The sequence below is a fragment of the Hyposmocoma kahamanoa genome, unplaced genomic scaffold (assembly GCF_003589595.1).
Source record: "Hyposmocoma kahamanoa isolate Upper Pololo Valley unplaced genomic scaffold, ASM358959v1 66, whole genome shotgun sequence".
Lineage (NCBI taxonomy): Eukaryota > Metazoa > Arthropoda > Insecta > Lepidoptera > Cosmopterigidae > Hyposmocoma > Hyposmocoma kahamanoa.
This window is the reverse complement of record NW_020653854.1, coordinates 12690567-12718375: the sequence shown is the minus strand read 5'-3', so window position 1 is coordinate 12718375 and position 27809 is coordinate 12690567. Positions and strand designations below refer to the sequence as shown.

The following is a 27809-nucleotide window of genomic DNA, read 5'->3' as shown; positions in this document are numbered from 1 at the left end:
TTTATGAAGCACAGCTCTTCTCCGATGTTATGTGGTTTGCCTTTTTGAGCAATTAACAAAGAGATATTGTACGAAGCTCGAAGTCCGTCGTCATCTTGCTTAGCAGCCACCGAAAAGAGTTTTGCTACACTTGACCGAGTATTATGCTTCGTCTCTAGGTCTTGAAAATAAGCTACATTCTTGTCTTTCTTATCTGGATGCATTTTATTTTAAATGATCTTGCAGTCTTAAAGGCTTCATTGCTTCATTCAAAATTTAGACATAGAGGGCACACAGGCGACGATGGGTTTGTGGGATTTTCAATGAATCCGAATTTAATATATTCCGCACAGTATTTCCGTCTCTTCTTTTTTCTTCCGACATTGTTTTGTTTTGAGAAATACGTAAGTAAATGTTGAACTTAAGTAACCGCAAATGGAAATAAAATAAATATTACGTTGTTTATACAGGATAGGAAATAAGACAAACATGCATAATCTCATTTATCTCATTCGACGCTCAATCGTACTCAACAAGTAAGAACAAGTATTCTATGAACCAGCCGATTGATACAGGAATGCATAAATTGGGTTATTTAACAAAATCTTGTTAAAACATGATTGCCCGCGATGTATTATCTACGAAAATTACCTATCTAGGGATACTAACTATTAAAATGCGAAACTGTGTCTGTTGCCTTTTTATTTGTTTGTTTGTGTCTACTTTCATTCGAAACGGAGCGACCGATTGACATGATTTTTAATTTATTTATTCAATAAAACAGGACAGATATATGAACTACACGGAAAGAAATACCAAACCGAGTTAGTTTGAGCAATCTCTTAATTATTATTAGTTGATGTTCACAAGTTGTAGTCGAGAGTCGAGAGCTCAGTCGATGACTTAGGGTCGTATTCTAGAACTTTACTCAATGCTCAAGTCAGGATTTGAGTATGGTTTAAAGCACTCAAAATCATACTCAAGTTCGTTCCATTAGGGTCGTATTTCCAGTGCTTGTATTTCACTTGCAATCCTGATTTGAGCATTGAGTAGAGTTCTAGAATACGACCCTAAGAGGTTTACACCTCGGTGATTGAATGCCAAGGTGATTCGAAGATATTCACTAAAGCACTAGAAGATGTCTTCAAAACACTAGATTCTAATGGTCTACACTTAAACGTGAACGGACTCTACTCAATACTCAAGTCAGGACTTGAGTATTGCGTGAGCACTGAAAATCATACTCAAGTCGTACATTAGGGTCGTATTTCCAGTGCTTCAAATCATAGGTACTCAAGTCTGCTCAAATCCTGACTTGAGCATTGAGTAGAGTTCTGGAATACGACTCTGGGAGTCTTCCTAGATAAAATTACAAATCTCCCCCTAAGCCTCTACACAACGCCCCCATTCTTTTTCTGGATCTCTTCCCTTTAGGCCTGCAGCGCCCACAAGGGGACGTTATCGCTCACTTTGGGAAAGGCTGGTTTAGAACAATCTATTTAAATATTTTTGTTTTTGTACAAAAGTAAAATCTGATGAATTATTTAAAAGTCATGGGATGGAGTCGAAAGTTGTTGTTTACAATATTAGTAATATAGTGCTGCGAGGTTGATAGTATTTTGACAAATAACCCTGTATATATGTTATACCGTGTATATGTGTGTGATTGTGAATATAAGTATAGAAGTAGGTGCAAATCTGACTTACAATAAACGAATTTTTAGTATGTTTTATTTTAATTACAGTCAATAAAAAAGTGAAAAATCTGGAAGGCCGCGACACGGTGGTACGAAATTAATTAACACATACTTGACAGATTTTTGTAGCCTTTTCTACTGAATGCCATTGAGGTTGATTAGTAACATCCAAAACAAGTCCTTAATTGCTTTATTTAAACGGTGAAGGGGAAACCTGTACGTCTGTATTTAAAAAAAAATAGCGGTACCCAAGAGTCTGCGTCCCATCATATCAATGGCATAGACGATAATGCTTGCCATCGTATTGAAAGGATTTACCAATTGGCGTAAAATAAGTACTCGTAGATTGTAGCCCAGAGTGCGCAAGACGCACAGAACAATAATGAACAATAAATACAGTAAAAGTGCTTAGTTTATGTGACACGTGTGCCAACAGTTCGGGGGGTACCTCAAACTTGAGCTCAGTCCGCCGTTTTCGCTTTGTACGTTATAATCGTGTCAATTATCTCGCGCAAACCCTCGAAAATCGTATAAAAATGCCTATTTCGCTACTTTGGATTTTTAAATTTTCTGTTTATCGTAATCATACACATTCAAACATGCCTATATAATTTGAAGATTTCGCTCTATTTCCATGGGATCCCCTTACCAGATTCTGACTTGGTCACAATGGCATCACATCGAGAGTGTATATACCCTTTCAAACAAGAAAGAATTTTCAAAATCGGTTCACAATTGAAGAAGAAATCGGTGAACTCACTGTACATGCATATATAATTTTAGGATTTTGCTCGATTTCCATGGAATCCCCTCATCAGATTCTGACTTGGTGACAATGGGATCTACAGGTTGATACGGTACAGTATACAGCATCATCATCAACCTATAATAATTCCTCCTGCTGGACACGAGTCTAAGGAGAAGCCATAGTCCGTCATGTTCTGGCCCGATGTGAATTGGAGACTACAGTACAGTATAACATGTTACAAATTACCAATTTCAAAAACAATAATATAACAGTCACACACAAGGTGACATTCGAACTTGTGATATTATGCGAAACGTAGCATTACAAAGGAATATTGTGTTATTATTTTTATAAACACAAGAATCACGGTGACTTATCGAAATAGCTTTATAAACACAAATATCACGATGATGTCACTAGTTTCTCTAGGCGACTACAACGAAGTCAAAGCAGATTATTAAATAATTGTATCGTAGCAGTAGAGCTCCTTGTGAAAGAGTTCAACCATGGAAGTACTGCCAACCTTACCTATTTCTGCCGCCAACCAGTAATGTATGCATTACTGAGTTCCGGTTTTGAAAGGTAATGGTGCTGGTGAAATTATAGGTACAGGGACTTGTCAACTTTATGTCTCAGGGTGACAGCACAGTGGCAGCGTCCTTCAGATCTTTGCGATTTAAAACTCTGAGTGGCACTGTAACTGTTATGGGAAGACCTGTCGCTTACCCACTGACGCATGACTTGTTCGTCCCGTCACTTAATATTAATACTGATTGAAATCGTGTTTCAAATAAATTCACAATTCTTGTACTTTTCACATAAGCCTTTTTTATCCATTAACTTTGTAATCAGTTTCTTGTACAAATTCTGAACGAATTCTTCAATTACAAAAATTAAATTCAATAAATATACTTTAATTCCGTAAAATGAATACGAAAATTTAATTGTGTGTAAAAGTGACTTGAAATAAATTAATTATTATTAATGTTATAAATATATTATAAACACATGGTTATATAAAACTGTAAACGATAGTGAACTCAATATTTAGTTAATATAGTTATTTGTATCTTTAAGTAGTTTAAGATATTCAAGTTACAGAAATTTGTTTTTATTTATACAATAGTAAATTCCCCTCTACCCTTGTTTACAGTGCCCTTGCAAGTTACCATATAATGAAAATTAATATATATTTCTTTATAAACTTTATACAATATTGTATAACAAATTTAATTAAATTAAGTAATAATTAACTGTTTGTATGTTAATGCCCCGTCGTCACACGCGAGTCTTGTTGCGCCACGTGTAACTATTTAATTGTCATTAAACAACGTTGTGCCGACTGTACCGACTGCAACGCTTATGTGTATGTATAAGGTACTAATTTAATTGTGTGGAAATTTCCAATATAAATTACAACAAATGTGCCATTTGGTTTTTTTATTTCAGGAGAATTTGGAGGCGACATTTTAGCTAAAATAATTTCATTTATAACAATCTAATTTGCTTAACAGATAGAGGGTAATAAATAAAATTTTTTGTTAGCTACAGATTCAGATATTTATTTGAGGAACTCGGTGGCCCAATGGTTAGCAGTGTGGTAGCTGGATGAGGAGGTCTCGGATTCGAGTCCCGGTAGGATCAATATGGGAAATTAACTTTTCTAAATTGGTTCTGTATGCTCTGGGTGTCCTGGGTAGTGCCCCGGAGTGAATTCCGTTACTCTTGTGTCCCGGAATGAATTCCGTTGCTCTTGTACACATAGTACAGGGAATTACCCAGTTTGAGACCAAGTTACGGGCGTCGTATTTTAAAAAATGAATAAAAGTTAGAACGTTATTTATCTATCTATCTAAAAATTAAGTTATAAAAGTTAAGGGCGGGGTTAATTTGGGACAGACGGGAGGTTATTTTATTATCTCGTAGGCAGTAAATCTAAACTCTTTACTTTCCCATAGCGATGTAGAAACGGATAACATAACACTTCAAGCTATATAAATGGTTACTTTTATATATGCCATGTTAATAACGTAATCACTGTAAAAATCAGAATATTCCAAGCTATCAAACCTTCAACAAAAGTCAATCTTATCTCTATGAGCTTAAGTTGCACTTGCAATAAGTGTTCATAATGTATATTGAGTTGTTAAATAGAGATACTCACCTCATATCGGGCGAGTAGTCGAGGCTGCACGCGTAGCCGGCGACCATGTGCCCTGTGAATGTCTTCTTGCGATTCATCTTGAATCTGTTCAAGGCGCTAAACACCAATACCTGTCAAACAAGCGCTTTGTGTTACCTTTAAACAAAAATTATAACGCATACACTCAACATAGCCCCGCACTAGGCAAACCCTGTGTCGCGAATGCCATGGACACACACATAGACATATGCAAGAGAGGTGAAGTATGAAAAATGGGATACTTCTCAACACCTATGCCTTCAATTTCTAAGTATAATTAATTATTTTTAGTAGCATGAGATGTTGCCGTGAATTAAATCGTATTAAATCGCGATTTAGAATATTTCTTGTAAGATCAGCATTAACAAATTTAGTCTTGTTATAACATCTAAGAGGAGGGAACTAGCCCGGCAGTTCAGTACGGCTATGACAGGGCGCGACTTGCGCAACAGCGACATAAAGCGCGAGATCTCTATGCGATAATAGCATTATTTCGCGCTTAATGTCGCTCTCGCGCTATGCTAGTCGCACCTTGTCGTGCTAGCCCTACAGGCGGTATAAATTCTGTGGGTGAGATATCAGGAGTTTGCAGGTAAGTTTACACAGTGTGTATTTGTTGTTATGACAACCAGAAGATAGAGTTGATACTCAATGAAGCAGTAAATAGATTTAGAATGTAACCCACCTTTTGTACAGAGGTATAAGGGGGGCAACATGGGGTGGCAGATGAATGGCTGTAGGGGTGTGTGTGGAGGTTCATCATAGGGATCAGACATCCCATTCGTTATGATCCAGATAATCGATGTGAAGTTGAGGACTTATCAGGGCAATTATAATAAGTCCAAAGAAGTAGAATGAAGTTAGTTAGCATATAAGAAAAATTTACACTAAATTGCTGTGATAAGAAAGAATGTCGCAATATTAATATACATTATGATAGGACCTTAGCCGTGGAGACAAATGTTTAAAACCTCTCCCTGACAGCTTACATCCTCTTATTAGAGGAGATCCGTACCCAGCAGGGGACGTATTGTAGTTGATGATGATGACGATGCAGTATGGGAAGCTGAATAATTTTTGTCAACTTTTTGTCTTTAGGTGTAAAGTTGTTTGTTTTAACGATAAAGAAGATAAGAAACTTGTGTGTAGATTGAAAACAAGCCATTATATCGACGTGGAGTGATGCAATCACGTAACCACTACTAACTGTCAGTAAAGATTATATAAAAATACAACACAGTATTAACATACACTGTTTTGATAAATTAAATTGAGTTTATAAAACTCGTATGGGATTTACTGTATGTTCGTGTTGTAGAAATTATATCTTTAAGAGCAGCACAGTGAAAGTATAAATATCAAGGCACCTTATGTAGGGCCTTTACTCATAGCATCGGCATACAAAATCTTAAACAGTTGTGACGGTGTGACCTCCTTACACAGTCATCTCACCTTTTTGTATTGTATCATTTTTTCCTTTGAATTTTAAATTTGAATTGTTCCATCTTCCATCACTTCCTCATTTTTGCTTCGTACCACGGTCACTCTCTGCTTGACCGCGATAGCGGACAGAACTACTAAATCAAATTGTCTAATTTTTTTTTCTTTTCAAGTTTAATCATAATACAATCAATGTAAATCATGTATCGACCATAATGAGCGAATAACAGTCTATCCAATATCTGTAATTCAACATAATAAAACCCGATAAGGGGTAAGTGCCTAAATCTAACATTTACCATTTTTAGGTTAAGTTAGGGAGTGTTTTTTTATTAATGTACTGTTTTCTACATCTACCTTTTATTTGTTACAGTTTTTTTACTTTACCTTTTACTTCATGTTAAATAAATTTGTGGACCGGAAATTTCCTGTTTTACTGCCGTGATCCTGATCACGGTTGTTAGGGTTACAACCCTTTCACGGTTATTAAATAAATAAAAAGACATTTCGACCCTTCCTACGTAAAGTATCGTATGTCGAAATCGCCAAGTTTACAGGGGTGCGTTTTAGAGTTCTGAATTCACTGAAATGAGCGTGAAGCATAAGTCGATTTATTTATCCACAAAACACATAAACCATAATAAAGTGAACAATTAAAACAAAAAACAGTAAAGTGTACAAAAAGGACGAAGACTCAGCATTGCTCATTTTCAGTCTTCACCTGTAGCTATTTGCTTGCTGCATCAGACCAACAAGCGGAGTGTATACTAATATACAAGTATTAATTATTTTCATATAAATTTAAATTTTTATTTTTTTAACTTATCCAGTTAAAAAGAATACTTTTATACATAAATACCAAATAAATACATAATTACCAAATTACTCAAGCACAATACGCAACAATATAGCTGTACAAGCGCATTGTAAATTTCTCAAATATATGAATTAATATTATTATTTTTATTTCCTAGTTGTAGAAATAGTATTGTATGCCATTGCACGTAATCGAATATTGCACCGCGCGTGATCTATTGCATATATTAAAACTGTATAGCTTGATAAAATTACACCAGCTACTTATTAAATATATAATGATTCATTTAACATCAATAAAACAATTACGGTCCTCTAAGCAAATTTTAACTTATCTTAGTTTTTACCTACTTTACACAAATGAAGCGCGTCTCATCAGCCATTTTGTTTTATACTTATGAAACATTTAGTTTTAGTTCGGTCGTTTAGGAAATATTCATGATTCAATTTTAGTGTTGTTTTGCTCATTCATTTTATTAATTACGTAGTTCATTTGTTTTGTTAATTTATTTTGTTTTTTCGTGGCAGACATATTACCACTTTTAGGTTTGGCAACTCGAATTGGATTCTGAAAGTGACGGTTCTAGGGGTCTACTCTCGACCTCCGTCCGACATCCGTCCGAAACAATTACTGTCAAATAAGAATATTCGACAAAATAAAAAGACAAGTATCCAGTATGAAGCTTCATTCGCATCACGCGTCTTTTCATTTGGTCAAGTATTGCTTAATTGGCAGTAATTGTTTCGGACGGATGTCAGACGGAGATCGAGAGTAGACCCCCCTGCATAGTATTTATATTATTGTTTTTTTTATTATATATTCTTGGAAAAAATAATTATCAAAATATTTAAAAGTTTACAATCCTCCAGGTCATCTGGTCTACCATATACGCTAACGATGAGGCTGTCGCACGTTTCTGGGAACACTGGAAATCATCGTTTTCACAAATATCGTATACTGTGGCTGGAAGGAGTGAATGATCGCTATTGACATGCTACAATGCACGTAGATAGGTATCAATTAAATTTAAGTACAATCGATAACAGTAAATAGCGACACGAGCGGCAGTGATGAAGAAAACATTCGATTGGAAAAGCGCTAAACGTCCAATGTACAAAATATAATTAGGTACATGCTTCAGACCCAAGCAGGTATGAAAAATGTATATCTCTAAATACCCTTTGGTCATACATAGCGTTAAATTTAAATAAGAATGGGCGTTTTTCTTATGCCCTGCACTAGGGAAACCCTGCGTTTACGTGATCAGATGAATAATATTGTCTGGGTCTGAAACACTTCACGTATTATGTACATTTTGATGTACACTTAGAAAGTTGTGCCTGTTACCTTAGTTGTGTGTTGTTACCTTGTTGTCCATGGATTGGCAGGCGAGCCACTTGCCGTTGGGCGACACGGTGACAGCGGGCAGCGAGTGCATCGTCGGATCAGCAATATATTTCATGTCCACTGGGATGTCCCTGGTACACAAATCATATGCTATACATAATTGTAACAATTATAATTTTTTACAAAAAAAAGGCCTCAAAAATTATATCTATTTGCCAAGTAAAACGTATAAAGATGTATAAATGTTCAATCTCTCGGCAACATTATGTAGGTATGGTTTTAATATGATATAAATATAATTTGGAAATGTAATTTGAAAAGATAATTTAATCATGTAATTTTAGAAAACCAATGATATTCTAAATTGTTAGGATGATATAAGATAAACGTAGATTTAGTATAAAATTTCTTTTTAAAAATGTATATTGCAACACCCTAATATGTTTGTATAAGTTTGTATGTACTATATTCATGGTATATATATGAATACGGTTAATTGTATTTGAACTTATTTATTTATTGCAAATAAACAAGTTCAAATACAATTAACCGTATTCATCCCCTAATTGGCCACCCTTAGAGGAGGAATACTTTCTTCAAATTTCATGGGATCACTACTGATCTCTTTCCAATAAAAAAAAGAATCATCGAGATTGGTTCACAAATGTTGACGTGATCGCGTAACATACACACTCCTGCTTTTTTGAAGTCAGTTAAAAAGGAGTCATATTCTACCCGATTACCGTACAAATAACAATCAAACCCGTTTAATGGTCGCAAAAAAACGTTTCCGTTTCCCGTACAAATTTCAGATTGACTGAAAAATCATTTTGGGATACGGGATACCGTATATTTTAAAAGGAATAAAAATATGTGATAGTTTAAACGTTACGGTTAGCAGACTGTTTGCTACATCTACTTTAATAGAACTATTGTTACCAAGAATCGTGTCAGTTTGTGTTCACATTTTTTCTACTAGATTATCTACCGTATGGGTCACGTGTGGATTTTAATGGGTGTTGCGAACGCCTGAAACACAAACCGCGAAAAGTAAAAAAAAAACATTCGCGTTAGACGAAAATGTCGCTGGTTCAAGTCCAGCTCCAGATCGAAGGAATTTTGTCTTTGAGTTAGTTCGGTCTTCATGTCAAATATAACAACAAACTAGTCACAAAATATATCTAAATAAAAATTGCAATTAATAAAGCGACATGTCTTGTCAGCCGCAGGTAGCTGTAAAGTAGGTACAGAGCTGGGTGAACAAAAAACTTTTTTAGTTATCTCAAAGGTTACTAGGCGCTACGGCTAAAAAGCCAATAAAAACAAAGTCTGCAGTAAGCAGATATAGATAGTCGTAATGTCTGTTGGCTCGTTCCACAGCTCAGTTGGGAGAACGAGAGCCCGCGTTAGGCGAAAATGACGCTGGTTCAAATCCAGACAGATCGAAGGAATTTTTCTACGACTTTGTTCTATTTTTGTATCAATTAGTAAAAAAATTTAAGGCAAATATTTCGTACTGTACCATTCCCACACCCTCAAGCTCTTGTCGTCGGAGGTTGTGACGAAGCGTCGGTTGTCGTCGACGAACGTGATAGTGTTCACGGCGCCTAAATGGCGGTCGTATTCTTGCACTATCTCGCCGCTCCGGATGTCCCACTGAACAGAACAATGGCAATAATCGTTTGTGTAGTATATAACCATAGAAATCAAAACAAAGAAGGATTATCAGTGTTGCAAGGCCCTTGAGTTGAACATTACGTTTTGTTACGCTATAAAACAATTAAGCTTTAATTAGTCATTGTTAGATATCATTTTGTTTGCTCCATCTCTGCGTTCGTTATCATCTAATTTGGAGTAAAGTATGTAGGATTTCCAATTACAAATACGGTTGAATTAAAAAAAAACTTCGTTCTCAAAGTTACCAAAATTGCTTAACATAAAGTTACAGAATTAGCTAAAACAGGCATTTTTAAGGAGTTACTGAAGTCGGTCTTCTGGACAACACAATCTTTGAAAATTTGACTGTAAGCTGTCAGAAATTCTATGACTTACGTCATACAGAGTGTAATGAAAAAATTAGACCACATTACAGTACTCATAATGAGAAACGCCTTTAGCAAAAACAAGTTTAAAGCGACATATCTTTTGGTGAACGTGATCGATCAATCGATCAAGTGTCACTATAAAGAGGATGCTTACACAAATTATTTTCTTATCGGAAGTGCCAGCAACAAAGAGATGCTGTTTATCTTCGTCGGGATGGAACTTAGCGCAGTATGGCACTTTGCGCGATGTAAAGCGCGACACGCACTCGCCGGTCTCGGTGTCCCACAGTTTGATGTAGCGGTCGTACGCTGAACAACGAACAAATGCAGATTTTACAGGCTGTCCCATAAAGGGCCGACCGTGCATAAATTAAAATAAGAATCTGTGAAAACATTCACTAATATAAATGGCCATTAACATACTCATACAGAGATAAAAGAGAGGTTTGACTCTGAAATAATTTTGATTTTTATTGAACATTATGATAAAATAAAATGAATATCATTTTATTTTTTGTGAAATTTCCCCACTAGTTCGTCATAATTATTAATACACATTTCGACATACGATACTTTACGTAGGAGAGGTCGTCATGTGCATGAGAATACGCGTATAATTTTTGTTCCTCATACAAAAGCGATTGACCATCAAATGCTTAGGTTTCTGTTTAAAGGCTATCTGTTTGCTTAAATTGTCTGAAAGCATCACTGGCAGAAGTTTTTTGTTTTCCATTACAGATACAGCAAGTTGTAGTCAATATTAAATAATATAATAAATCTACACACGATACAAAAACGCTAAGTGATAACAATTTACCAGCAGAGAGGAACTGTTTGCCAGAGTTATTGAAATTGATATCTCTGACTGCTTGCCGGTGGCCGAAGTACGTTCTTATGCATCGACGGTCACCATACACTTCCCATATCTGAAATAGGCATTAAAATAGATCATGATTTTTATACTTTTACTTGCATTTACACGCAATCTGATAGATTGTGTTTTATGTTAATTAATTGAAGCTATAAAGATCAATAACTTGCAAAGAAACACTTTTATAGGGTTTCATAAAATAATGCACAGCAATAACGATGGAACATTTACAGGAGTCATTATAAATTTGGTAAATTAAACTTTTTGACAGTAGAGACTGAGAAAAATGGAAGTAATAGTCATAATTACCTTAACCCTGCAATCCATGCCGGCAGAGAGGAAAAGATGCGCTGTCTGTGGGAACCAGCGCACGGCGGCCACGCCCTTTGTGTGGCCTTTCCATGTGTAGATGTGAGCCTGGATGTGCGTGATCATAAGTACATAAATTCTTTATTTAATATTTTAAATTTTTTTTAAATAAAATAAAGAAATATTAATTGTAATTAAATTCAATTCTGTCTATATTTAAAAGTACAAGAACCAAATCAATACTTCGCCAGAGGCACTGGCCCTCATCAATGTAAACGTTCCTCGTGGAGTGCCTAGGGTCCCCATTGCCAAATAATTTGTGTTGTCTAATAGCCGAACTAATCTCAGAAGGTCCCTTTGAATTGACTCATGCAGTCATACAAAGACTGACTGTGACCCGAGACAGTGACATAGACATTTTTCATGTAGGGAACACTAAACAGTTTATTCACATGTGCAAGCAATTGTTTCATCCTTAAATCCTTTATAATCAATTATTGCTGTAATTTGAAATTCTTAATTTTTTTTATTATTATTTTATTTTATTATTTTAGACTATTCTTTGCATCATATTGGCTAACTCTACATTTTTACACCTTAGCACCTTGTATAATGAATGTATGTATATTTATTACTAAGATTGTTTTGTCTTAAATTGATGATGGATATATAAATAAATGTTTACAATAGATTGTGGATTTTAAATAGCATTGAAATCTAGACTACACAGGACTTATATAGTAAAAACGTTATTTTACCATACAACAATTACGATGATTACCTAATAATAGTTCTGCTCTACTGTGTCTAACCAAAACATTTCATGTATAGTGTTTTGTAATTTCATAACATTTTCCAATACATATAGCTTATTTTACAAAGTCAAGTATAGCTAGATAGATATCTTTAATATCTAATGTATAACGTTAGTTAAATGTATCTCTTATGTTGTTATAACTTGAAAAAATGAGAAAACATTTATGGCAGCATTTTCTTTCAAAATGTTGCTTTTGATATTTCTGTGGTTTGACAGGGTAATGCTCCGCTTTACTTTGTTATCGAGTTCTTAGGTTTTCGCGATTGTTACACATAGGAAATGAAGCTATTTTTCCGGATTTAAATCGCGTATATTTGTTTTTTCAAACAAACTGACGTTTCGGGCCCTTTACAGGTCCCATGGTCACGGTTGACTGAGGTGGTACAGTCTTCAATCGGGTTGAAATAAGAAATAGTATCATTTCCTAAATTAGTTGTTTATTGCAAATATTAGAATAACTAATTTCTTTTACTACATAAACACAAACGTAAAGTCAACATTACCACCATGTATGCCACCATTTCCCAGTAAAAAGTACTGGTCAACAAATAACGTAAGTTTCAAACCGAAAATTGTGGCTCCCAAAAGAATATGTGTAGAAATATGAACCTTGGGCAGGAAGCACTTGTCAGGCGGCATGTCACTGCGCAGCTGCGTTTCCGTGCGCGGAGCCTCCACCCATGATCGCCCTTGATAGTCAGTTGCTTGATCAACTGGAAGCACAAAGAAAATTACATTTTACATAATTATAACTTAATCGTTTAAGTTAACTTAACCTAGTTAGGTTAGATACAATTAAATAACTTTCATAATTCTGATTTTGAATAAGTTTATGCATTAAAATAGTTTTCAAAATTGGTACATTGATTGCAAATATTTTACAATACGTACTGTGGAATATAGATTTCTCTTCCAATGGTTTCTCATCATCCACCTTGCCTTTCTTCTGTCTCTTTGCTACTATCTCCTCTAATTCCTTTGCCTCTTCACCTTCCGGCTTCATTATCCTGAAAAATAGTACATTTGGAATTATCATTTGCTACCAATTTGTAGATGTTTTGAAAGATTCTGGATTGTTGAAGCGTTATATTTCTTGGGAAAAATGAGTCTTTGTTTGTGCATGTTAGTTAACTTTTAACTATACCATAAGTAAATAGTTTTTTAATGTGAAATAGATGCTCATACCCAATCTCACCTGACATTGACAATATGGCCAAAATTACGTGCATTTTTCCAATAAATGACTATTTATTAAAAAAATCAATAAGGTCTCTAGTTAATTACTGGTAAAGCAATGTATTTATAGATGAGAGTTAAGCAGTAAAATAATTATTGTTACCTTTTTTCCCCTTCAAACCCTCCCCAAGGCCCCAAAAAACCGGTAATATCTTCTGGGTTGTCATTTTTATTCCTCTTTCTTTTATCAAGCGGTCTCTTCTTTATACTCTCAAATACTGATTTTCCCTGTGCCTCTTCTGGGGCAGCTACCATTGCTGATACTAACATATCCACAATTTATATAAATAAATTATTATTAGCATATATCATAAGTACTAAAATTATTATCATTCATCTAAACTGAAAAACCACAATGAAAATAAACAACAATCCGTTCATACTGTCTACATATAATGACAGAAACAAAAAAGACACGTTACAACAAAACATTAAAGCAACAGTGCCACTCCAACATAATAAGTATTATTCAACACAAAATTGTTACAATAATGTTGAAGAAATGTAACAAAAGACTCAAAAGCTAAAAATTTTACTACACTATATTAAATATTCTTAATATGTGGATGAAATGGTTATTTGTATAAACAAAATAGGTATTAAAGTCAAAAAGAGTTATCGAAACATACCAACTATACTATCAGCCGCCTCTTCATTATTTGTAGATGGATCTACAGCATACCCATAACTTGTGAATGTACGTCTTTGGTTCTCAAACTGGAAATCACTTATGTGAGCCTTCTCTACATAACCTGATAAAATATTTCGATTTGCTCTCATTTGCTGCGTTTGAAATGGATTTTCCGGCCCATATGTGGGAGCAAAAAGTTCCTCATATTTTGGATTATGTGTTAATTCTTCATTATTAGGTATTAAAACCCTTGTATCGTCATTGTTCTGAAATAGATAAAAATAGAAGTTGTCTTAGTTTCCCGCCGAAATTAGTCACACTAGACTCAAATTACGGTCTCAAACGTATATTACCACTACAGAAAAACTAGAGAGCTTGAAATGCAAAAAATGCACCTGCTATACGTCTTGAATCAAACATAACGCAAAAATTTTAAGGTTACAAAATGTAAGCATAAAATAAAAAACGCACTGTCGGCATAACGATTGGAGCAGCACATATTTGTATCTTCTTGCCTACAGAGAGTTCAGGATCAACAGGTTTTAGGTGAGTCAACAAGGATTCGTTGCTGTGTTGTTTTGCGTTTTCGGTGTTACTGTCTCCTTCGTCCTCGGAGCTACTGCCGTAGTTCTGAATACTTAACATGTTTTGGCTACTTATTTCAATAGTTATTCACTTTATTATCTTATTATTTTACTTAAATTAAGGAAATTGAGTGAAAACACAGCTATATTTTACACGATTTACTAAATAAGTCTTAAAAATGACATATACGTTGACACTCTTATATTAGTAGTTTGTGGTTGACACACTGTTATGTTATGACATCTATTTTTTTAGGGAAAACTAAAACGGCCCATTCACTGACTACCTGTATGGCAGTCCGCTTCGCAGGCAGGAAACTGAACATACACTATTCTGCGTATGGCCCACGTATGAAGTTTCGCAGGACGCATTGCAGGCTTGCACGCTGCGTTTATAATTCTGCATTACACGGCAGGTGGTAAGGCGGACTGCAATGCAGGATAGTAAATGCCCCCTATAAAACTTTATCTACCTCACATAATAGTAACAATTTTGACAATAACGGGTTCAACGTACTAGATATATAGATAGAATAATAACGCATAGAACATAGAATGATAGTTTCATATCAAACGAACTGTCACAAGTGAGGCAAAAACAAATTCATGTAGGCTTAGTTTTAGTAGTAGGTTAATTTTCGGTTTTAGTGAATATTTATATAAAAATACAAGTTGAAACGCGTTACTTCCTTGTGGAATAATAATGTTAGTATATTTTATGTTTGTCTGACGTATTGTTACACTCATTTACCGCACATTTCGTCATTTTTAGCTAAAATTCTGGAGCTGTTCGCGGTGCAAGTTGACCTTGAGCACTGAAGGCCTGCCCGCTCGTGTAGGCCCTTTTGGCGCGCTTCAATTTGCCTCACTTAGCGTGTGCGGGCTAGGTTTCTATGCGTTATTATTCTAAGTATATATATACCACATCGTAATATACGCTCTTTGTTTTTCCATGTTGTGAAACCATTTTTAAGCCACGTTTTTCTTAAATGTGTGAATTATAAAATAAGCTTGTTTATATAAAACTATAAGTTTATTTTATAATTCACACTAAATAAAACTTTAAAAGATATTTCTAAACGTAGAACATAATATGAGCCTTCCAAATTATATTTTTTCTAATTTTTCCTGTAAAATTTCCACTATTTGTAATTTTTCGGAAAATTACCCATCAGTAGTTCATTATTAGTGCAAAGGAATAAAAAAAGGTCATGATTTCTGTACAGCATGTTCGTTCCAAACAATTTAATGAATTTTATTCGTTTCAATCATAGACTCATATTAATTATTTTGCTTTATATCGATGACAACAACTGCTACCAACATAATACACAAAAATTCAATAGGTCAGGTGACGAGCCCTTGTGATAGGTAGTCTTATTTCAAAATAATCACATAAATCAACTAAAAACCACCCAAAAATGGCTTTGCACGCCGCAGTAAAGGGAAAACTGATCAGCGTCATTGGAGATGAGGTAAAATTTGTCACTTTAATGTCGTAATTTCGCGATATGTCGTTCTATTTGTCGAAAATGTAAACAATGATATTTTGCTAAGTTTCACTTATTATTTTTTTCAATAAAAGGTAAATCCAATTTCAGGACACTTGCGTTGGTTTCTTGTTGGGTGGTATTGGTGAAATCAACAAGAACAGACACCCCAATTTCATGGTCGTTGACAAAAGTGAGTACCTCAAAAACTCAAGTTTGTGTTTATACTCCTACCCCGTCTCTAAGCGCTTTGAAATAAAGTTTTTACTATAGATGTCATCGAAGGCTCAATACCAGCAATTATATTTAAATAAAGTCACATCTGCATGACCCAATACATGATTTACATTCCAGACACACCAGTAAGTGAAATAGAAGACTGTTTCAAGCGGTTTGTGAAGCGCGATGACATCGACATCATTCTGATCAACCAAAATGTGGCAGAATTGATCCGACATGTGATTGATGCACATACCTCACCAGTTCCGGCTGTTCTTGAGATTCCATCTAAAGATCATCCATATGACGCTAGCAAGGACTCTATTCTACGTCGTGCTAAGGTACGATATTTATATGCAAATTAAATATTACACAACTATCCTCGTAAAAAGTATCCTCCTGAGCATGTTAACTCTCCCTGTCTTGTGCCACTACATCCAACGCATGAAAAATTCTCACAAAATCAATATATTGTTGAGATTTTCTATCCTTATGATAAAGAATCTTGATGCATATATTCCTATTTGCTGTAAATGTGAATAAATTAATATTTTTACAAGTGTTTTAAAAATAACCCTGAGTAACTTATTGTAAACTTATTGTAAATAGTCAACATCACATACATTGCTCTGATCCCAAAATAAGTAACTAGAACACTTGTGTTATGGAAATCTGAAACAATGCTGGTACCACAATCATCGTGTTAGTTTAGTTAATATTCTTGTAAGCTCCTGTAGTCAATAAAATATGGCACATTTTCTAAACCTATATTCCTCATCAAGATAGTGGAAAACAATGAGTTCATTATTAATAATTTATGAAAGTATTATTTTATTGTATTTCATTTAAATTCAAAAATACCTCAAACAAACAATACCTACACATTAAACACTGTATGTATGTTACTAAATGTTACAGTAGCAATAAGCTGATCTGACTTGTCTTATTTAAAAATTCTAACTTGATTTCTATATTTTTCAGGGCATGTTCAACCCGGAGGACCTGGTACGCTAAAGCTAAATTATTGCACGCAATCTTTGTACGGACTTGCATTGTAAATACACCAAAAAGTCTTAACTAACATATTACAATATGTGTTCCATTTGACAATAGTTAATATTTTTTATTAGGAATTTGTTTTAGAGTGATTTAAAAAATATCTGTACTGTTTTTAATTGTATGACTGCTATTTACTATACTTCGTTTTAATCCATTTTTAACAAAAAGTAATGACCGTAGACGGTTTAGTGATGGCCAATTGTAATGCCAACTACAAATCGATTAATTAATTTAATGAATTGCAATTGAGTCATAATTGTGGTTTTCCTTACCTATATAACCTATATAAGCATATTTAAAATTTCCGAAATCTTAATTTTAAATCCTCCTTCAAATCCCTACACTTAGATACTCGTTCGATTATGATCAAAATATTCGATTTACTCATCGATTACAAAAACTTTAATTGAATGAACCAAATTTTTTTTTCATACAGCACTATGCAATCATAGGCAAGTCATAGTTGTATAGTTGAAAAATAACCTCACTTTTGGACTACCATTTTTCAAATACAATTTTATGATGCTATTCAAATAAACATTGTTGGAAAAACTGATGAGATATCAAGTCGAGATATACGTGAAAGTGTTACTTACTCGATTCATTGAGTGGTTGCTGTGAACCAAACAGTTTTGTTTACTTTTTGTTCAAAATGGATTGGACCAGACTGCAACATTTTGATGATTCAAAATTCGATAACCAGAACATTTCATTGAACATATGTACAATGGCATGCCTCAAATTCTATTCTATGCCACTTACAATAGAAATGGCCCAAAATGTTGTAAAGCCCTGCATGCTGTTGACTTAAAAATAATAAGGTTTATTTGTCTATTTACATATTGTGTGTATCTTCATAGAGCATAGAGCATTTAAAGTCTTAGGTCCTACTTATTACTATATTACTTGGGAAATTTAATTAGATAATTGATATAAATCAATTTACAGGATTAATTCAATCAAATGGAACACTACTATCTCATATCCCTATGTATGTCTTTTGTGTGCAATTTGAAACTAAAGCCATAACATTCCATGATTAAAAATATATTTCCATAAACTATAACCAATTATAGAAGCTATCAAGAAAGATTTAAATTATTAAACTGTTTAATAATTATAGTACAACACTGTTGATCTTGTATAGACTTGTTAAAATTGTATTTATAGTGTAATAAATTGAAATAGAATAACATTTTATGTGAAATATCGTCCATGTGATTTGTTTTATTTTTTACCTAACTTGGCATGTACTAATGATTTCTGTGATTTTGATTTTTTTCTATATTCGAAAATTAATTTTTAAGGAGACAATTAACAATTAATCCATTTATAAGAATTTGAATATTGTTTTCAGATAATTATGTCAAATGTGTGTTTGCGTTTTACTAATTTGCACAGGAAGTGTTTTATGATATTTGTGTTTTTTTTGAAAAGGTAAGATTTTTGTTTATTCTCCTTTTTGTCTACTTGTGTTGGTATTTAACTTTTACTTTATTTGCTTTCAGTCTGTGTGTGGGTCGGACAACTACACTACATAAATTCATAATATAAAGTCGTTGAAGTACTCTTTATGCTCATTGCATTACTGTATGGTACCTGTTATTTGTATATGTTCATTAGTTATGCGAATCTTTATATATGTATATATTTTTAGTGTAATAATATAAATATACGACATGGTTAATTGTATAGTCAGTTTTTTATTTGTGTATTTAATCTGGATGTTATTTATTTAACACTTTTACATACAATTTTCCCATTGTAAATTCACCTATGTATTTTTTCATATAAATAAGAAATTTAATATAGATAACTAACTTTCATATAGTTAAGGCTGGAACAGGCGCCAGATTGCGAATTAGACTCTATTTAAATTAAATTCCTGATAATAATAATAGTCCAATAATCACAAAACAAAATATGATTGCTAGTAGTTCTTAAATAATTGAGTGTATTGAGCAAAACTACAATTTCTTAAGCTTTTTTTGACCGACTTCAAAAAGGAGGAGGTTCTCAATTCGACTGCATGTTCTTTTTTTTCTTTTTCTTTGTATGTATGTTACGCGATAACTCCGGTATTTGTGAACCGATTTTCATGATTCTTTTTTTTTGTTGGAAAGGGGGTACTTCCATAGTGGTCTCGTTGCATTTTGAAGAAAATCATCCAGCTGTTCACGCATGAAGATTCATTTTTATAAATAGCGCCTAAATTTTACTTAAGGAGTAATTATTTTAATAGTTGATTTTACTATTTCTCCAATTCAAGGCGTTTTTCTCTCAGTATAATTTGAGTACTGAGAACCGATATTTGTTATCTCCAGTGTCAAGTCGTGTACAGTGGCGAATTTAAGATATTTCAATAAAACTTATCAAATAGACGTGATTCCACGTACTTTTGAGGTCGGTTTTTTTAGTACTCTGTACTGAGATTATTTTAGATTTTATAAATTAGATATTTCGTTATATTTACATTGCATCTTTTTTAATAAATACCAAAGACTACATAATATAGATATGCCGCAATAAAAAAGAAATCTAAGGTGAAGTGTGGAATTTGTACATTATACATGCAAATAACATGGCACTGGATGAGAAGGTTTAGGTGTTCTGGGACAGAAGGCTTAGGTGTTCTGGGTAGTGCCGCGGAGTGAATTCCGTTGCCGTTAGTCTCGGGTTTGATTACAGTTAGAACAATTTTTTAAATGAACTTGGGTCTGGTGTGGGTTTCTGGTAATGCCTATGTTTAGATTCAGTTTCTCTGGTACTCATAAGGAGTACAGGGAGTTCCCTAGTTTGAAACCAGGTGGTTGGCAACAGAACAGACAAAAGTACATTTCCCAAATTGATTCTACCGGGACCATGAGCTATGGAATACACTACGCGGTATTACCCAGAACACCTAGTAGCAAAAAACTACCCACAACGCCTAGGCCAAAACCATTTTAGAAAAGTTCATTTCCAAATTGGTTCTACCGGGAATCGAACCCGGGACCAAGAGTTACGGAATACACTCCGCGTTACTATCCAGAACACCTAGACCAAAACCATTTTAGAAAATGTCCATTTCCGAAACTGGTTCTACCGGAAATCAAACCCAGGACCAAGAGCTACGGAGTTCACTCATCGACACTTTCCAGAACACCTAGGCCAAAACCATTTTGAAAAAGTTCATTCCCCTAATTGGCACTGCCGGAAATCGAACCCGGAACCTCTGTGTGAACTGTGGCGACAGTTTGCACTGTCGGCACTGCATGAGAAGGTCGTGTTGTTGGGCCACCAAGATCATCGTATTTGGACTGTTATGTACTTGTATATTATTTTTATGTAAAATCTACAAATCGCTTAAAACAGGACCACACACACGGCATATTGCCGTGAGAAGAAATGCTCACTTTATTTAACACATTTGAAGTTCTATATTGTATTGCTATTTCCAAAGTTCGCCCTAAGCAGTCCGATGTCGCTCAGCCTATGTTTGCCTTTTAAAGAAATATAGGTACCATATTATTGAAAAGCCTAATTACACTTTGTAGTGCCCATGGCGGCACAAGCTGGTGATGTAAGGCTGCTCCGCGCTGCACCGCGGGACACAGAGAAATATCCACTTTATTTATTAGAAATGAAACTATAATACTGCCAAACCCCGGACAATCCATACAACGGTCGAAAATTATTTACCTACTACTACTACGTACAGCAAGGCGCTATCTGCACACGCTAAAATGTGTGCGTGAAGTGGCAGGGTTATCCATCACTTTCTCGTACTATTGCGTTACGTGGTCAGAGCGGCAACACAGTGAAAATTCTAACGCGAATCTGTTATCTATGATTCTATTAATAGAATCCTAATAATCGTCGCTTAAATGCTAAACCGCCGCATCACAAAAAAATTCAAAATGTTATTATTGCAAAAATGTGTTTAAAAACGGTCAAACTTTAATACTACACGAAGATACCTAGCGATTTGGCATTATAAACAAAGGAATTATCTACGCAAATGCCTGTTTCGCATTCTGCGCTTTCGTGGCTAACTTTTGAGCTAAACTGTCCTGTTCTTAGGTTTTCGCGATTGTTACACATAGGAAATGAAACTATTTTTCCGGATTTAAATCGCGTAAATTTGTTTTTTCAAACAAACCGAACGTTTCGGGCCCTTTACAGGTCCCATGGTCACGGTTGACTGGTCAATCACTACCTACGTAATAACTATATAATAACGGCAATACGTATAGAAAATTCGCGAAGTCATGGCGTCTCATTATATTGTTATAATAAATCTGTATTTTTTATACGTACATATATTACTCTGTAGTAAATAAATGAAGAAAACAATAAGTGAATGAGTCTCAGACATACGCTTTTTTTACTTACTTCGTTTCATCTTTCGGAAAATGATGATAAACAGCCGTACACAGCACAATTCACGACCATTATAAATAGTAACGTAAAATGACGTTTTATATTAATGTACAAGTTTCGTAATGAATAAATGAAAACTATACTCAAATATCAAAGCCGTCTTCGCGCGAAAACGACTCGCCGGCAGCGTTGTTGTCGTTCAGTCAATGTGACCGGCAATGTGCCGGGCGTGGTGTGGTATCTAAAGCTAGAGACGGGCGGAGAGTGTCTGTTTTTCTGTCTGTCTGTCTGAGTGTCTGTTGTCTGAAAGAATAAGTCTTTATTCTATGATACTGCATTACATTCACTACGCAGTGTGCCGTTTTTTCTGCCCACCGCCGCTTGCTGCAGTTTTCTTTTAAAGAAAATAGAAAACAAAGCAAAATAATGCCACATGGATCAGTGTCCAAAAAATAGCACAAATATTTACCTCGTGACGACGAATCCATGCTTCAACCAGAAAATAATACTCCAACTTCAATAAGACCTACTTGTTCTCGCTATTTTGATTTTGACGCTTTTTATTATTAACATCTTAGTTAATAAAGTACCTATTTTAATATACATTTATTTAACCTCGCGCAAAATACGTATCATTATGTACTTGTTATTGTTGGCATTTCCATCGGTTAAAAACAAATTAGTCGTAGTGGTCGTAATCACTTTTATTTCTTTTTGTTATTAGTTTAATTGTTTATTTACGTATTGTATACAACAAATTTAATAATACATAAAAGTTATACTTTTATTTACGCTGTTACGATTTTGACCCTAAAATATTATGTAATGGTTAGTTTTACGATGGTTTATTCTCGAATGTCTCTGAGGGAACAACAATGTAGGTGTAGATTGCAAAAAAACACTTATGACACATTTGTATTCTAGTTTACACTTATCTTTATTTGACTTAAGTATGAAGGAAAGCCTGCACGCGCAATCGTGCGCGATTACCTGTTTGTAATTTAAATGTTCAGTGTTGCCAACTAGACTAAAGCAAAATATGTCGCTTGACATGAGGTCATAAAAGTCGCTAGTTGTCGCTAAAACTATCTTTCCACTCCATACGAAAGTTCTACTCTTAAGGTGCTCATCATAAAGTTTATTTCATTGGCAAGACTTTATGGTCATGTCACAGATACAAGCCAGGCCCATATCTTTTAACTCAACTTTTGATTATAGTGCCCTCTCTATCAACCTCTCTATCCTGTGCAAGCAAGCCCGCGGAAGGACCTTAAAAGTTCAGGTCCTGAACCTAGATCAGCCCGTGGCCAGAGTTGTTAGACAGTTTTCACGGACTTCATATAATGCTCAAACGGCTAACTAACTAACTACCAACTCTCCTCTCTGGTGATGGAGCTGTAAGCACTCTCACTTCCCGGCGCCGGAGCGTCTCTCCAGTTCCCGTTATTCCTACGCGGTTGGATAGACCGGAGGATATCTAGCTTATCTTTTACCTACTAGTTATCCAGACTAGCACCGGAAATGTCAATCGCAGTGTCCTGCGACAGTATCTGGACATAGTTTACAACCTAAAGACCAATACAATCCTACCATTGAGTAGAAAATATATGAGATAAGATGAAATCATATTAAATGTTAACACACGTTAAGAAAGTGTTAGACGAAACCTAATCAAAAAGGCGCCAAAAAAAAAGCAAAATTTTTCTTGTCTCTAAATAGAAACAAAATGTCGCTTTTGTTGTCAAAATGTCGCTTAATCTAGCGATAAAGACGCTAAGTTGGCCACATTGGCAATTTTTTAAGCTAACATTCTTTCGCGCGCGATTGACCGTATGCGTTTTTGTTACAACGGAAGGAGCCTCCGTGTAAAGGTTAGGTTAGGTTACCGCAGCATAAAGGGGCCCGGGATGGAAGGCTCGTCTGGTGTTCGGCGAGCCTCACATTCGGAGTCGGGGGACCGATGTGTCTCCCTTCTCGGGGAGGGGCTGCGCAGGGCGCGGCCAGCCGCTGGTGGGGGCGCGGACGAGTGCAACAGCGTACCCGTACCCCCATCTACAGCGGAGAGGAGGAACACTCCGGGGGTTTAGTGCGGTCGGGCTGCTCCCCTTCTGGGTTCAGCCCAGTCCTACATAACCCGGGCTCTGCCCCCGCGGGGCCGGGGTATCTGTAAGCAGATTCACTGGATAGATCGCGTGAATCTCGCGCGTGCTGGAGTGTGCGATTGATGAGCGCAATCGCGCGGTCTTTCCCTTTTCCTTACTAACGTTTTTACGCACCGTGAAAGATGTCTATATGTAAACCCCGCCAACCGGCATTTTGTGAATGAAGTTTGGCTTGCTTTAGCAAGGCTTTGTCTGGCTATGTCTTTCCTGTAAAGTACCGTAGCTGTTCTGCTACTTGGACCTCTGGTGCAGTTTGCACAATAACTATTGTTGCCATCTCTCTCAAAAGCTTGTGTATGATTCATAACTTGATTCTATGCTAAGTTCAGCAAAGTTTAAAACAGCTATGAAGAAAATGGTTTACCGTATTAACACGTGGCCTAAGATTAAAGGAAGGTTAGTAGGATCTGATTTAAAAAGGAGTTTAATAGCATTAAATTTTAAATCGTATCAACTGGAGCAATCTGAGACTGATTGAAACTGAGTCTTAAAGTTCCTTGAACATTGAGTGACTATTGCTTAATATTATAACAATGTGAAATTTACACACTTACAGTAGGTACACTTTGCTTGGTAGATATGCGTGGCTCCTAAATCCCACCAAAATGGCGGAAGTAAGCCGGAAACGGCAATTGAAGCGAGTGATTGGGACCTTGTTTGCGCCTACGAAATTGTGACCGTCGTCGCGAAATTGTCTGCGAAATTTAATCGACTAAAGTTCAAGAAAAAATTTGGGAAAATAACATGGGAGCCGCTCTAGAAATATGGTAAGTATCCCGTTATATTTGATGTCTCATTATAGGGAACCTCCGAAAAGAGCCATGCCATAAAAGATGTTTTTAAAGTTTTTTCTTCTAAAAAAAATAAGTGCGCATTTGACTTCAATCTCACCCGATAGAAAGTGACGTTGAGTCGTCGAAAGGCGCAAGATAAAGCGATCAGGGAATAAGTCTGCCAGTAGGGAACTCCACTCCTTTGGCCATATAATATGGAAGCGAAACGCTTCGTGGGTATCCTTGGAATATCCAGAACATGAGGCGGAACTATCCCACATCTACTCCCTCGATGATGGAAAGGGGAAATCGAAATTAAATCATGCAAATCCATTCCAAGTCTGCGGTGTTGCATGTGTTATTCTTTAAATTGAAGCTAGGGGATTAATCTTTACGAATAAACATAATTTCAACTACCGTTTACTACTAAAAATATTCTCCGTTAGCGTTAATGCCTTTTTCATACGAATGAACCAATTTTGAAAATATTTATCCCACTCCTCCGTGACAATCTATGAAACATATTTTTCATACTCTTCGCGTTTCAGCCTCTTCAGGTGATGAAAATCGTTGACCGCATAACTGATTCTTAATTTTTGGAAATAAATGTCACAACGTCGGGACTGTACGCGGGATGGCTTATAAGGTCAACGTTGTTCATCTTCCAAAATTCATTTGTCTGTCTGGCCGTGTGAGAATTGGCATTATCGTGGTGCAAGATGATTCAGCGTTTACGGTTATTTTTACGGAGTTTGTAGATAACTTCCGCCAAACAAAAGGTCGTGTACCAATCACTATTCACTTTACAGGCAGTTTGCACGCGCGCCACTTTTGTTGGTTTCGGCTCATCTCGAAAGACCCATACGCTCGATTGCTGCTTTGTTTTGGGATCGTAACTATAAATCCATGTTTCGTCACCTGTTACGTCCCACACCAAATTTGATGCCCCTTCGTTGAATACTGGAAGCATAACATTGCACCAAGTGACGCGATCCGTTTTTTGAGCCTCAGTCAAATTGTGTGGGATCCACCGAGAGCACAGCTTTTTCACACCCAAATGTTTGTGTAGTATTGATTGTATTTGAATCATGTCTATGCCTATAGATGCCCGAATCTCATGGTATGTCACATGCCCGTTTGTTTTGATCATACGGCGCACAGCATTGATGTTTTTGTTGTTCACAGCAGTGGACGGGCGACCATCACGAAATTCGTCACTGAGATTCACACGACCGCGTTTGAATTCTCTAAACCAGCTATAAACAGTCATCTTGCATGGTGCTTCATCGCCAAAAGTAGTTTGAAGCCGAGCGAAGCTCCGATGAGCTATTAAATTACACTTAAAGTCGGAGAAAATCATACTATGAAAATTTTCACGAGTTAAATACATGGTGATGTAGACAACCAATTTCTAAAATGACGCCACAATGTAAAAACAAGAGACAGTCAGATGAAAAAAACTGTATTCTACAGTCTGGCTGTATCATGTATCATGTCTATGCCTATAGATGCCCGAATCTCATGGTATGTCACATGCCCGTTTGTTTTGATCATACGGCGCACAGCATTGATGTTTTTGTTGTTCACAGCAGTGAACGGGCGACCATCACGAAATTCGTCACTGAGATTCACACGACCGCGTTTGAATTCTCTAAACCAGCTATAAATAGTCATCTTGCATGGTGCTTCATCGCCAAAAGTAGTTTGAAGCCGAGCGAAGCTCCGATGAGCTATTAAATTACACTTAAAGTCGTAGAAAATCATACTATGAAAATTTTCACGAGTTAAATCCATGGTGATGTAGACAACCAATTTCTAAAATGACGCCACAATGTAAAAACAAGCGACAGTCAGATGAAAAAAACTGTATTCTACAGCCAGAGTTCCATTTTCAAATGTTGTAATTACCTTTTAAATATTGTTTATGTAAGTAGCCAGTTCCGAAAACATATAGTGCGCCCTATGTAGTCTTGCATGGTGCTTCATCGCCAAAAGCAGTTTGAACTCGAGCGAAGCTCCGCTGAGCTATTAAATTGCACTTAAAGTTGAAGAAAATCATGCTACGAAAATTTTCACGTGTAATGCAAATGTAATGATGATTGTAGTTCTTACGTAGTAGGCTCTGCTTCTTTGCAAGATGTTGCATTTTAAATGCCGTTTGAAGTTCTCATCTCTGGAAAAAGTATTTTTACAGTAGATAATCAAAATTAATCACGTTTAGTTTTAGTTGTACTGTAGACTGCTCTACTGCTATTCCTTGTGAATGAGTTCGTTCCGGAAAGTATCTACTATCACCTCACCTGTTTCCTGTTTCTGCCACCATGTAGTAATGCTCACATTACTGCGTTCCTGCTGCTGAAATTACAGACACGTGGTACTTAATTGTCACCTTATGTCTACAGGTGACAGGCGCAGTGGCAGTGCCCCTCAGATCTTTGCGATTAGCTCCGAGAAACTGTTATGGATAGACGCAATACTTGTTCATTGCGTCGCTTCGTATCATAAAAAAATGCAAATTGCGTTGCAGCACCGACATAGTCCTAAGCATAATTGCGGACAGGTGGGATACTCCATTCAATAATACTTAATAGGTAGAACCACTCAATGGGTATATCAAGGTTTAACGTATACCTACACCAATATTCGGAACTGATTATTTCGGAATGGTTACACGTATTACGTCATTTTTCCTTAGAAATAATCATTTACGTATTCTCTTCTTTTGCGAGCAAAACTAATGTGAGTGAAAGTAAGTCATCTGTTTTGGTGAAATTACAGGCACATGGGACTGGTCAACTTATGTCTCAGGGTAACGGGCATGGTGGCAGTGCCCCTCGGGTCTTTGCGATTTAAAGGTCTGAGTGACACTACAACTGTTACGGACAGGCGTGTTGCCATCGAGTAGGTATATAACTAGAAATAAGGGCCATATATTCCTGGTAATACATTAGTGATACAGCTCTTATAAATATCAACTCTCGACTGACCTATGTGTATGTCTCCGTATATTCGAAAAAATATTCTGTATTTATTGTAATAAA

General features: G+C 35.7%; 2 protein-coding genes across 2 annotated transcripts in view; one reads left to right on the top strand and one right to left on the bottom strand.

Moving 5' to 3' along the window:
• The window catches only part of LOC113231732 (pre-mRNA-processing factor 17), a 35410-nt gene extending 20646 nt beyond the window's left edge, over positions 1–14764 (bottom strand). The window contains exons 1-11 of the mRNA XM_026466219.1: positions 14591–14764; positions 14118–14385; positions 13592–13751; positions 13144–13259; positions 12862–12965; positions 11436–11543; positions 11073–11181; positions 10410–10564; positions 9733–9866; positions 8230–8341; positions 4589–4698 (exon numbers count right to left, since the gene is read on the bottom strand). Coding sequence (XP_026322004.1) covers positions 4589–4698; positions 8230–8341; positions 9733–9866; positions 10410–10564; positions 11073–11181; positions 11436–11543; positions 12862–12965; positions 13144–13259; positions 13592–13751; positions 14118–14385; positions 14591–14764 — 1550 coding nt within the window. The remainder of the gene's footprint in view (positions 1–4588; positions 4699–8229; positions 8342–9732; positions 9867–10409; positions 10565–11072; positions 11182–11435; positions 11544–12861; positions 12966–13143; positions 13260–13591; positions 13752–14117; positions 14386–14590) is intronic.
• Positions 14765–16029: 1265 nt separating this feature from the next.
• On the top strand, positions 16030–17844 carry LOC113231702 (V-type proton ATPase subunit F). Its single transcript, XM_026466170.1, has 4 exons — positions 16030–16178; positions 16305–16386; positions 16548–16753; positions 17394–17844. Exons 1-4 carry the CDS (start codon positions 16125–16127, stop codon positions 17424–17426), a joined length of 375 nt encoding a protein of 124 aa, XP_026321955.1. The 5' UTR covers positions 16030–16124; the 3' UTR covers positions 17427–17844.
• Positions 17845–27809: the final 9965 nt, after the last annotated feature.